At 42.5% G+C, this 11,693-nt stretch overlaps 1 protein-coding gene across 4 annotated transcripts; it reads right to left on the bottom strand.

The window, feature by feature from the left end:
• Positions 1 to 208: 208 nt before the first annotated feature.
• LOC137291572 (very low-density lipoprotein receptor-like) lies at positions 209 to 11,476 on the bottom strand. Of its 4 annotated transcripts, none has more exons than XM_067822949.1 (10): positions 11,368 to 11,445; positions 10,221 to 10,343; positions 8,427 to 8,549; positions 7,599 to 7,733; positions 6,252 to 6,374; positions 5,174 to 5,290; positions 4,023 to 4,148; positions 2,879 to 2,995; positions 1,728 to 1,853; positions 209 to 552 (listed from the first exon to the last, which is right to left on the bottom strand). In XM_067822949.1, exons 1-10 carry the CDS (start codon positions 11,429 to 11,431, stop codon positions 503 to 505), a joined length of 1,104 nt encoding a protein of 367 aa, XP_067679050.1. In that variant the 5' UTR covers positions 11,432 to 11,445; the 3' UTR covers positions 209 to 502. The 4 variants fall into 4 exon arrangements, with proteins under 4 accessions (XP_067679050.1, XP_067679053.1, XP_067679051.1 ...); XM_067822952.1 differs by lacking the exon at positions 11,368 to 11,445 and adding an exon at positions 11,270 to 11,282; XM_067822950.1 differs by lacking the exon at positions 10,221 to 10,343 and having other exon boundaries at positions 11,368 to 11,476.
• Positions 11,477 to 11,693: the final 217 nt, after the last annotated feature.

Raw genomic sequence — 11,693 nt, 5'->3', positions numbered from 1 at the left:
TCTAATATGTGTCTAGCAGTAAATGCTGATAATTACATGTTGTACTTGTGAAAAAAATGAAAACTGTTTAGTATTTAAGAATAGTTTAACAAATATCGTTTCGATAACAAAAGGGAAACACGGCATGGTAAAATGTCGTCACATGAATAATTAATAGAGATGTGGCCTTTACTTTCACATCGAGAAAGACAGATAACCGAAAACAAAATGTTGGAAAATATTTATGGCAAAATCTACATGTACTAGGTGCATGCATGCAGTCACAACGTTACTGCCTTTGAAGTATCGGAGAACCTCATTTGCTAGAATCCACTTCAGCCACTGCACTGTGGGAGACGGGCGACCAGACCATAAACGAAATATTACCCTTCCACCAGTTTCAGACGAGTTCGTTTATACATTTGTACAACAGCCATGTAATGAGTTTGGTAGTCCGTCATCACAGATCATCAACAACATGGAACAAACCAAAATCAGTTCGGTAAATTTATGATTTCGGTATTTAAAGGGATAATCGCCGTCGAAGAAGCCTCTTCAAAGTTGACCCAGAGGCTGAAAAATAAACAATAGCGCGTCTTATATGCTATATGGATGACAGGATAACAATGCCATTACTGTATATGTTACATTTTCAAACAGTATCTCAACCTGTCTATATCAAACGTGCTTTATCTGACATCACAATTTAATTTTGTCTCCTTAATCTTGGCACTCAGTCTAACTGGGTAACGTTTGAGGTGAGGTTATTCATTAGATGTTGTAGTAAGTGATTCCTCAGCTAAAGTAACTTAAGAGTGTAATATTAAAGTTTGTCACGACTATCTGTTGCCCATTGTTTGTGTGACATATCCGCTTTAGGAGAACGTGTTTTCTGACCAATACGGTGCAATAAGGATCAGTAAACAGGACTGGTGTCACCTTCCTCAAGCAAATGTGACAAAAAGTTCGAGAGAGACATCGCCACGTAGGCCTGAGGCTTACGGATGCATTCTGGGACTGATAGTTCTAAGTATCAGCAGGCAATTCCGACCGGAAGTCTATTTTAATACAATAAGCGTGACACATACCATACACTAAGAATACCGGTCGTACTGACCGGAAACTCAGAAGAAGTGGAGAAGGCGTACGAGACCAGTTTATGCAGACTCTCCACAGTACAATAGGTAACGGCTTACTTGCTGATGGTTCTATTAACTACACTCGTAATGTCATTTCCGGAAGCCGAAACGCCTTGTCTGTTAGTTCCAATGTTCGTGCGGTCATTTCCTCATGTTTTGATATGGTATTAGTTATCAAATATAATTTATACTGCATGAACATCTCTATTCACCATGAAAACTTAGGTCGACTAGGACAAGAGGGTTTGACTTATTTATTCAGGTTCTTTATTTCCTAAGGTCTGTTTCTTATTCAAAAGCGAATGAATATGACGACGTTGTTCCATTTATGATCGGTCAAAGTTATCTGCGTCTATTTCTAAATCCTCTAAAATTCACGGATGAAATTATCAGGGCTCTGCCCACACGTCTGATGTACCGCTACGACTGTCGTAAGTCTCTCTGGAGGTACGACACTCGAAGCGCTACAATAGCTTTGTGAAAATCTACGCAAATCTAGATATTTAGTGGGATGAGTTAACCCACAAAGGTGTCCCCGCCGCCTGATACATGAGCCCAAATGTTGCAGTGTTGAGAAGAGGAAGCGAAGGTACACACTGAAATACTTACAACAGTGTTCTTCATCATCCCCGTCAGGGCAGTCGCGTTCTGTATCACATACCCACGATGATGGTATACAACGGATGCCTGTCTCTGTCGAACACTTGAAGGTATTAGGCGCGCACGTCAGGGCTCCTTAACAAAAAGAGTTTATGGCGCAATCACATTTTGCAGGGCTTAAAGACCCCGCAGTTCTTTTGGGATTGGATAATGCAAGTTCGTTGAGGGTAGGTATTGGTGGGTGGGTTGTCAGTGGTGGAGACTTGGTGGTTGTCAAGGCACTAAGTATGTGTTCTAAGTGGTGTAAACTTTGTGGTCGTTAAGAGTTAACTCATGAGGAATCGGTTTGTCTCTGAGTTGGAGAGTGAAGGGTTGTCGTGCGTGAAGTCTCGACGGTCAGGGAGTTGGTCTGGGCTAACAGTGGTGGGGCCTGGTCGGGCACACGGGTTGTCCGTTGTGGATCAAAGGCAGACATAAGGGGTATGATTGTCAGTGTTGGTGCCAAGGTGGAAATAGAGGTTGACAGAGATGGAGTCCAGGCGGGCCTTAGGAATAGGTGGGTTAATGGTGTTACGGAGGCAGAAGAGGCTGGAGACTGGTTGGTCAAGGATGGAGGTTTGGGTTGACAATGTTGGAGCCTTGGTCGTCATCTGGGTGAATCCCTGGGCTGCCAGTGGTATAGCGCGGGTGGTCGGTGGTATAGCGCGGTGGAGTTTGTTCGCAGAGATTACAGCCCTGGTGGTCGTCAAGGGTGGTGGTGTAGGTTGTCAGTTGTGGAACCCTGGTGGTCGTCAAGGGTGATGGGGTGAGTTGTCAGTCGTGGGGCCGTTGGTCGTGAGGATTTTAGGGGAGGTCTGCCGTATGGGGGTACTGATACAAATTATATCTGTATATCTTTGGTATCATACATACCTTGTCCAGAAGCAAAGCAAGGTTTCGAACATACCAAGCCAACATACTCAATTCCGTGTCTATTACTACTATTACTATTGCTACTGTCACTGCTACTACTACACCTTTCACTGAAGTACTTTTATAAGGATGATCGTAATATTGATTATGACGAATATAAATATAACCACAGTTTCCACATTACATCTTTATCTCGCAGGCTACCATCAGCCCTTTCTCACTTAAAATTAGTGTGTACAAGACCATACCACAGTTTTCCTCGTCCCGGCCATCACTGCAGTCTCTTTCTCCATCACACAGCCAGTCGTTGGGCATGCACTGATCCATATCAGGGCACATGGTCTGGTTGGACGGACAAGTAGGTGCTGTAATATATAACCAGTGTGTATGTCTATTTATAGCCACTACCACTGGAACGGAGAGCGGATGGTCGCGGGTTCGATTCCCGGCCGCGCCATACCAAAAGACGTTCAAGTGCGGTACGTGTTCCCTGTCTGGCGCTCGGCATGAATAGGTACAGTAAGGACTGGTCGGATCGGAGTCAGTATAATGTGTCTCAGTGGGGTATACATGCTTCACTACGATTTGGTGTCCTACTGAACTAGCAGTGTAAGATCTGACGTCAGGGCTAGTACACGCAACCACACATACGTCATATTAGGAAAATATTCTTAAGTATGGCCTTAAATCATGTTCAGAACCGTGAGGGTCCGGGGTAGAATAGGCCTTCAGCAACCCATGCTTGCCATTAAAGGTGACTGTGCTTGTCGTAAGAGGCGACTAACGGTGGAGAAATAATCTCCATACATACAGTTTAAAACAAAAGACACACGTGTGTATAGACTCAGTTCTGAAGATTCACTGACCTTAATTGTTAACTAAGCTTCATTTATACTGCCCTCATTATTACGAGAGTGTACCCTTCATCTGTGCTGTCCTCATTATTACGAGAGTGTACCCTTCATCTGTACTGTCCTCATTAATACGAGAGCGTACCCTTCATCTGTGCTGTCCTAGGACAAGAGGGTTTGACTTATTTATTCAGGTTCTTTATTTCCTAAGGTCTGTTTCTTATTCAAAAGCGAATGAATATGACGACGTTGTTCCATTTATGATCGGTCAAAGTTATCTGCGTCTATTTCTAAATCCTCTAAAATTCACGGATGAAATTATCAGGGCTCTGCCCACACGTCTGATGTACCGCTACGACTGTCGTAAGTCTCTCTGGAGGTACGACACTCGAAGCGCTACAATAGCTTTGTGAAAATCTACGCAAATCTAGATATTTAGTGGGATGAGTTAACCCACAAAGGTGTCCCCGCCGCCTGATACATGAGCCCAAATGTTGCAGTGTTGAGAAGAGGAAGCGAAGGTACACACTGAAATACTTACAACAGTGTTCTTCATCATCCCCGTCAGGGCAGTCGCGTTCTGTATCACATACCCACGATGATGGTATACAACGGATGCCTGTCTCTGTCGAACACTTGAAGGTATTAGGCGCGCACGTCAGGGCTCCTTAACAAAAAGAGTTTATGGCGCAATCACATTTTGCAGGGCTTAAAGACCCCGCAGTTCTTTTGGGATTGGATAATGCAAGTTCGTTGAGGGTAGGTATTGGTGGGTGGGTTGTCAGTGGTGGAGACTTGGTGGTTGTCAAGGCACTAAGTATGTGTTCTAAGTGGTGTAAACTTTGTGGTCGTTAAGAGTTAACTCATGAGGAATCGGTTTGTCTCTGAGTTGGAGAGTGAAGGGTTGTCGTGCGTGAAGTCTCGACGGTCAGGGAGTTGGTCTGGGCTAACAGTGGTGGGGCCTGGTCGGGCACACGGGTTGTCCGTTGTGGATCAAAGGCAGACATAAGGGGTATGATTGTCAGTGTTGGTGCCAAGGTGGAAATAGAGGTTGACAGAGATGGAGTCCAGGCGGGCCTTAGGAATAGGTGGGTTAATGGTGTTACGGAGGCAGAAGAGGCTGGAGACTGGTTGGTCAAGGATGGAGGTTTGGGTTGACAATGTTGGAGCCTTGGTCGTCATCTGGGTGAATCCCTGGGCTGCCAGTGGTATAGCGCGGGTGGTCGGTGGTATAGCGCGGTGGAGTTTGTTCGCAGAGATTACAGCCCTGGTGGTCGTCAAGGGTGGTGGTGTAGGTTGTCAGTTGTGGAACCCTGGTGGTCGTCAAGGGTGATGGGGTGAGTTGTCAGTCGTGGGGCCGTTGGTCGTGAGGATTTTAGGGGAGGTCTGCCGTATGGGGGTACTGATACAAATTATATCTGTATATCTTTGGTATCATACATACCTTGTCCAGAAGCAAAGCAAGGTTTCGAACATACCAAGCCAACATACTCAATTCCGTGTCTATTACTACTATTACTATTGCTACTGTCACTGCTACTACTACACCTTTCACTGAAGTACTTTTATAAGGATGATCGTAATATTGATTATGACGAATATAAATATAACCACAGTTTCCACATTACATCTTTATCTCGCAGGCTACCATCAGCCCTTTCTCACTTAAAATTAGTGTGTACAAGACCATACCACAGTTTTCCTCGTCCCGGCCATCACTGCAGTCTCTTTCTCCATCACACAGCCAGCCGTTGGGCATGCACTGATCCATATCAGGGCACATGGTCTGGTTGGACGGACAAGTAGGTGCTGTAATATATAACCAGTGTGTATGTCTATTTATAGCCACTACCACTGGAACGGAGAGCGGATGGTCGCGGGTTCGATTCCCGGCCGCGCCATACCAAAAGACGTTCAAGTGCGGTACGTGTTCCCTGTCTGGCGCTCGGCATGAATAGGTACAGCAAGGACTGGTCGGATCGGAGTCAGTATAATGTGTCTCAGTGGGGTATACATGCTTCACTACGATTTGGTGTCCTACTGAACTAGCAGTGTAAGATCTGACGTCAGGGCTAGTACACGCAACCACACATACGTCATATTAGGAAAATATTCTTAAGTATGGCCTTAAATCATGTTCAGAACCGTGAGGGTCCGGGGTAGAATAGGCCTTCAGCAACCCATGCTTGCCATTAAAGGTGACTGTGCTTGTCGTAAGAGGCGACTAACGGTGGAGAAATAATCTCCATACATACAGTTTAAAACAAAAGACACACGTGTGTATAGACTCAGTTCTGAAGATTCACTGACCTTAATTGTTAACTAAGCTTCATTTATACTGCCCTCATTATTACGAGAGTGTACCCTTCATCTGTGCTGTCCTCATTATTACGAGAGTGTACCCTTCATCTGTACTGTCCTCATTAATACGAGAGCGTACCCTTCATCTGTGCTGTCCTCATTATTACGAGAACGTATCCTTCATCTGTTCTGTCCTCATTATTACGAGAGCGTACCATTCACCTGTTCTGTCCTCAATATTACGAGTGTGTACCCTTCATCTGTACTGTCCTCATTATTACGAGAGTGTACCCTTCATCTTTACTGTCCTCATTATTACGAAAGTGTACCCTTCATCTATACTTTCGAACCACCACAACCAAGGTGTATGGATTTATTATGGGTAATACAATGTGTGTACACACCCCACACGATCACATCCACATACGCACGTACGCACCACACAACCACAGAGAACATTTCCACTCACTACATTCTGGACCCTCGTCACTGCCGTCGCTGCAGTCGTATTCACCATCACATCGCCAACGTCGGTCGTAACATTCGTTTCCATCCGCACAACGCGTCTCCATTGGACCGCAACCTACTGACACTTAAAAAAATCACACGTTTTATGATTGCCGTATCGAATGTAAACATATTAAATATCAAATATGTAGGTTTTCTCTTGTCTGCTTCTAAGCTAAGACCCCAGCGTGAAAATTAAATGTGTGTCCTACTCAAACCTAGAATCGTTTGGCAAGTCTAGATGGGCTTAAGTGCTCGCCAGAAATTAAAAATGTTCTCCATTGAAATTCATTTATTCTTTTCACGTCAGTCAAGATCTCGGGGGAGCGAGAGCATAAAAGATCCTGGTCACCAGGAGGTATTTAGAACTTTGATCGACTTTACATGGTGATGCGGCCACAGACCCAAAACACTGCGTACAATATCGGAGGATTATATGAACAAAGGAAGCGCCTGTAAAATCAGACATATTGATGGTACTTAGCAATAGACGCAATGAGTGAGTGACTGAGTTCAGTTTTACGCCGCTTTTAGCAATATTCCAGCAATATCACGGCGGGGGACACCAGAAAATGGGCTTCACACATTGTACCCATGTATAGACGCAATGACTATAGATGGCACACTTCAACGTGCGAAGCAATCATGGTGATAAAAACGTATTTCGCAATATAAGTCCAAGTCCCCTTACACAGGGTGCAACATGTCGAAGTATTACAGAGACACACTGAGCGCCTGTAAAACCGGACATACAGATGGTAGTTGACAATAGAGGCAATGACTTGATAGTAGAGGCAATGGAGGTATTTAGAATTTCAAAATTAGATTCCCGCTACTAGTCTTTCTTTTGTCCTGAAACAAATTGTCGAGCAAAGTCAAATATCACGACAGAGAATTGTAGCTGTTTCTGGTACACTGTATAGTTGGGACATATTACATCATATATTACGTCAGATATTAGCAAACAAGACTGTATACTTCTAAAGTAGAAATTTCAAACTTCTTTCAGTGGCATTTTAGAGCTGGGAAGTACAAAGTTTGCAAACGTTAAGGATAACAACGTGTTTATTACGAGAGCGCAATGTTTCGATACCGTTTAGATCTTACCGTTGTTAAGCTAGGGATGCGTCAGTTAAGCATTCCTGCTTGGCAACGGTACAAGAATCTATCGAAACGTCACACTGTCGTAATACAGTCTATCCATACAGTTTGTCAATTTAGAAACTCCTACACATTCACATCCCTACTAGCATATTCTGTTTAAGATTTCGAAGTTTGAAACAGACATTGTGTTGTCTTTAAAACATACCTGTGCAATTGCTTTCATCGCTGCCGTCGTTGCAATCATCGTCCCCGTCGCACCAGTATTCACTTCTAATGCACTGGTTATTTGACTTACATGGCGTGAAGTCGATCTCACACGTATCATCCCTGGTGGTAGTAACTGGTGGTACATGTACAAGGATAATAAAGATATCCGTATGCGTGTCAGGTTTACACTGTATTCATGCAGTGGGAAATGTATTTGGAATTGACCCGGTGTTGAAATTTTATCAGTTAAGATTACTTCGCAAGCAAACACTTACATATAACTAACTGACAAAAAATATGAAAAAAGGTTTATGCCGTTTTGTCATTCATGTCATATATCCTATTGGTGGTTTATCACGGAGGGAAAATAGTTTTGTGGGAGAACGTGGAGTTATCTGGCATGGAACCCGGATCTTCAGCGTGACGAGGGAATGCCTTGCCCACTAGGCTACCCCACTGCTTTCAGAGTGAATGACATGGGAACATGGATGATGTCGCATGTTCCCTTGACAGATGGATGTGTAGGAACGTTTTATGTCATCATTTCTTTTTCGTGCTTTTCTGATGTTATAACTATTTCAACTCTTTATTCCTAACGGAATTTGTTTCTGAGGATAAAAGGCGGTTCAGCCTCACATTTCCAGAAGGAACTAGAATGGTGATCAGGTGGTCAAAATGAGTCATAACAAACATGGGTGGCAAAGACACATTATAACGATCAGCTACGGTGGATGATATTGTATATCCCGCTGTTATACATGGTTTTAGCTTAACCCAGATATACTGTTCACTCATGCTTCAGTGTTAACATGCATTCTCCACCTACCACAATTCCCTTCGTCACTTCCATCAGCACAGTCGTTATCTCCATCACACATCTGTCTGACTGGTATGCACTCACTTCCGCTTGCGCACGCAAACTCATCTGCCAGGCAAGCCGTGGACGGATCTGTTAACCATGACGTAAAATATAAACAAAACGCATATGGACAGTCCATATCAACGTGAGTGAGGATGGTTTTACGCCGCTTCCAGCAATATTCCAGCAATATCACGGCGGGGACTATCAGAAATGGGCTTCACACATTCGATCCATGTGGTACATCGAACCCGAGTCTTCAGCGTTACGAGCGGACGCTTTAACCATTAGGCTACCCCACCGCCGCTCTGTATCAAAGACTGCACTCCTTACACATCAACCGACAGCTTTAAATACTAGATCCTTGACCAAACATTCACTGGAGTGCCTTGTTAACAGTTAACAACTCTTTTGTTCAGTTTTACAGAAAAGCGATGTTACGTTGTTATTTAGTGCCCACGTTTCTTTCAAATATTGGAAGAAGACCAACGGTTTGTTGTATGTGAAATCTTTCAGACACTGTGCCTAATGATGTATTACGGTTTCGGTTGTAGCTGTAAAGCAACAGCAAGTTGATTCCATAAAACACTTTGTGCACAATCCAAACTATTCCCAATCTTCATCTTTTATGAAACGTAAACAGTATTTGAAATAGAAATGCATACGTGCAAAATTTCAAAAATGTCAAACATGGTAGTAAACGCTTCGAAACTCTGCCTCAGGTCTTTGTATGTTGTGTGGTGTTGGTGTGAGTAGCCATCCTCTACCCAGAGTTAAACTCCCCACGGACAGCCACGGAATTACTGGTGCCGTTAGGTGTCTAGAAAAGCTAGTTAATAAAAGTACAAATGTACCACAGCGCAATATACGTACCTTGTGAAGAAACCTTGAAAAGAATAAAGGAACACTTGTACTTTCATGTGTTCCCTTAGTCGTTTCCCTGAGTATATGATGGAAATGTAAAGGCATGGATGCGTTTCACTTCATACGAGAAAGGACACGTGGTGTAGTTCATCTCGACGTCGAACTTTATTGTATCCGTGATATATTTTGTGCCTTAAATATAGTGCTTATATACTTCCATATTTTAAAGATTTATGTTTCTACTTTCAGGTATACACACCATAGTCTCCAATCATTTTTCAAGAGTGGCTTGTGTACTGGTGACCATGTTTCTATTTGTTCGTAATATTGCTTTACATAAGTTGAGACTTAAATAAACTAGCTATTTGGGCTGAATATTGCCCTGGTTGGTTCTCGTATTACGACATATTGTACATTGAAATATAATTTAAGTTACATATATTGTTCTTATGACCACTGGGTGAAAGGTTCATTTTTCTGATGTAAGTAAATTGCGGAAATAAAATGTGCGTTCGTATGGTGTGCCATGGTCATTGTGTTTTATAGCATCAGTATGACGAATCTCAGGCGTCACACTTTCAACATTTGAAAATATTTTTGCGTCCAATGTGGGATTTCTATCACTTGACATTTACGGAGTAAATTAGATAAACGTTATGCCATGACACGTTGAGAAGCGAGTAGACCAAGTGAACATGGCCGATATTTACCATCTGTGATATAGTTTCCATTTTGAGCTATCGAACAAGATTTTGTGTACCTTGTTATTATCCTTAAAGTGAACCCCAAAAATAGCCTGTTGATATTTAGTGTAATTCAGCAGAGTAGTTTTACAGCGTAGTTTCGGCTATGGTCATTCACACAAAGCGAAGGATTTAAAAACATAATGACACTTGCTGCTTTCACAATTAGCTTCATCTCGACCGTCCATACAGTCAATTACCCCATCACAGCGCCAAGTGAACGGGACACATGCGCCAATCCCACAGGAAAATCTAGAGCTGGGACATGTCGGCGGTTCTATGGACCAGATAAACAACAGCGACTGTTATAAACACGAACGTGCTCGTGAAAATTGCAGTTGCAATACACGTACCTGGAATTATCAAACATGTCCAAAAGCACCATGCTAAAGAGCATGTTACACGACATATTTAAATTACAGTTCACTTGTAAGTATTATACATGTCCCCATGCATCATTTAAGCACAGTGTTAAAGGACCGGCATCATGTCAATACTGGTAACTGTCAAACATGTCCTTATATACCACAACATGTAAACCAACGTTTTTCATGCCCTGTTAAACAACATAAAACAACGATTTTCGTGCCCTGTTAAACAACATAAAACAACGTTTTTCATGATGATTGGAATTACCTTTACCAAATATGTCCGTGTACAACATGTAAACAAGCGTCAAAATATATATTGGAATTGTATATACATATAATAATATTATGCATACCATACATATATTTATCTAAAACATGAAAACATGAATACAGGTTTTCATGCTTTTTGAAATATATACATAGACAGAGAGACAGACAGACAGACAGACAGACACACACACACACACACACACACACACACACATACACATACATACAGTTGCTGGAACAATTGTTCTTAAATGCATTCTATTGTTTTCTTGCCAACGATGTTTGACGTTGCAGTTTGCAGTTTCCCGATCCTTGGTTAGCATTTCAGACTGGACGTCAAGAGGTTCTCGCACAATAAACTGATGAAAGTTATCAATGAATGTTTCGGGTGAAAGCGTCGTTAAAGTCAACTTAACAATATGAGGCCAACTTACTCATTCATTCTTGTTTAAGGAACTACTTACGCACAAAAGCCAGGACAACTGACATAAGACAGGACAACTGACAATTTAACAATATAAAGCCAGCTTACTCATTCATTCTTGTTTAAGGAACTACTTACGCGCATAAGCCAGGACAACTCACATAAGACAGGACAACTGACAATTTAACAATATAAAGCCAACTTACTCATTCACTCTTGTTTAAGGAACTACTTACGCGCATAAGCCAGGACAACTGACATAAGCCACAACTTTAACAACACAACGCTGCGGGAATCCATTGTGATCACCAGTATGGGACGAAGAACCCTTGTGGTACAGCACTTTAGTGTAATTAGATAAAAGGGCAGTTTTCTGACATAGTGTATGACTAATCAGCAGGTCGCTTCATATCCGGTGTAAATGTCACAAATCCCTGGTGCGAAAGTACACCCGTCAATCACAGTTAAATATCAGACAGAAATTAATTCATTATAATATGCTGATATGAAGTAATTGTAGCGACAGACATTTAGCAGTATACTCCATTACAGTAAAACGGTG

This window comes from Haliotis asinina, chromosome 7 (assembly GCF_037392515.1).
Source record: "Haliotis asinina isolate JCU_RB_2024 chromosome 7, JCU_Hal_asi_v2, whole genome shotgun sequence".
Lineage (NCBI taxonomy): Eukaryota > Metazoa > Mollusca > Gastropoda > Lepetellida > Haliotidae > Haliotis > Haliotis asinina.
The sequence above is the reverse complement of the archived record's forward strand: the minus strand, read 5'-3'. Positions and strand labels throughout refer to the sequence as shown.

What these genes read in the sequence shown, in the direction of transcription:
- LOC137291572 (XM_067822949.1), bottom strand. Translation starts at nt 11,431, where the DNA reads ATGGATTCCCGCAGCGTTGTGTTGTTAAAGTTGTGGCTTATGTCAGTT. An exon ending in CGATGAAAGCAATTGCACAG is followed by an intron (nt 6,375 to 7,598) that starts GTATGTTTTAAA and finishes GATTTTTTTAAG; the next exon opens with TGTCAGTAGGTTGCGGTCCA. An exon ending in CCGGGACGAGGAAAACTGTG is followed by an intron (nt 4,149 to 5,173) that starts GTATGGTCTTGT and finishes CTTTTTGTTAAG; the next exon opens with GAGCCCTGACGTGCGCGCCT.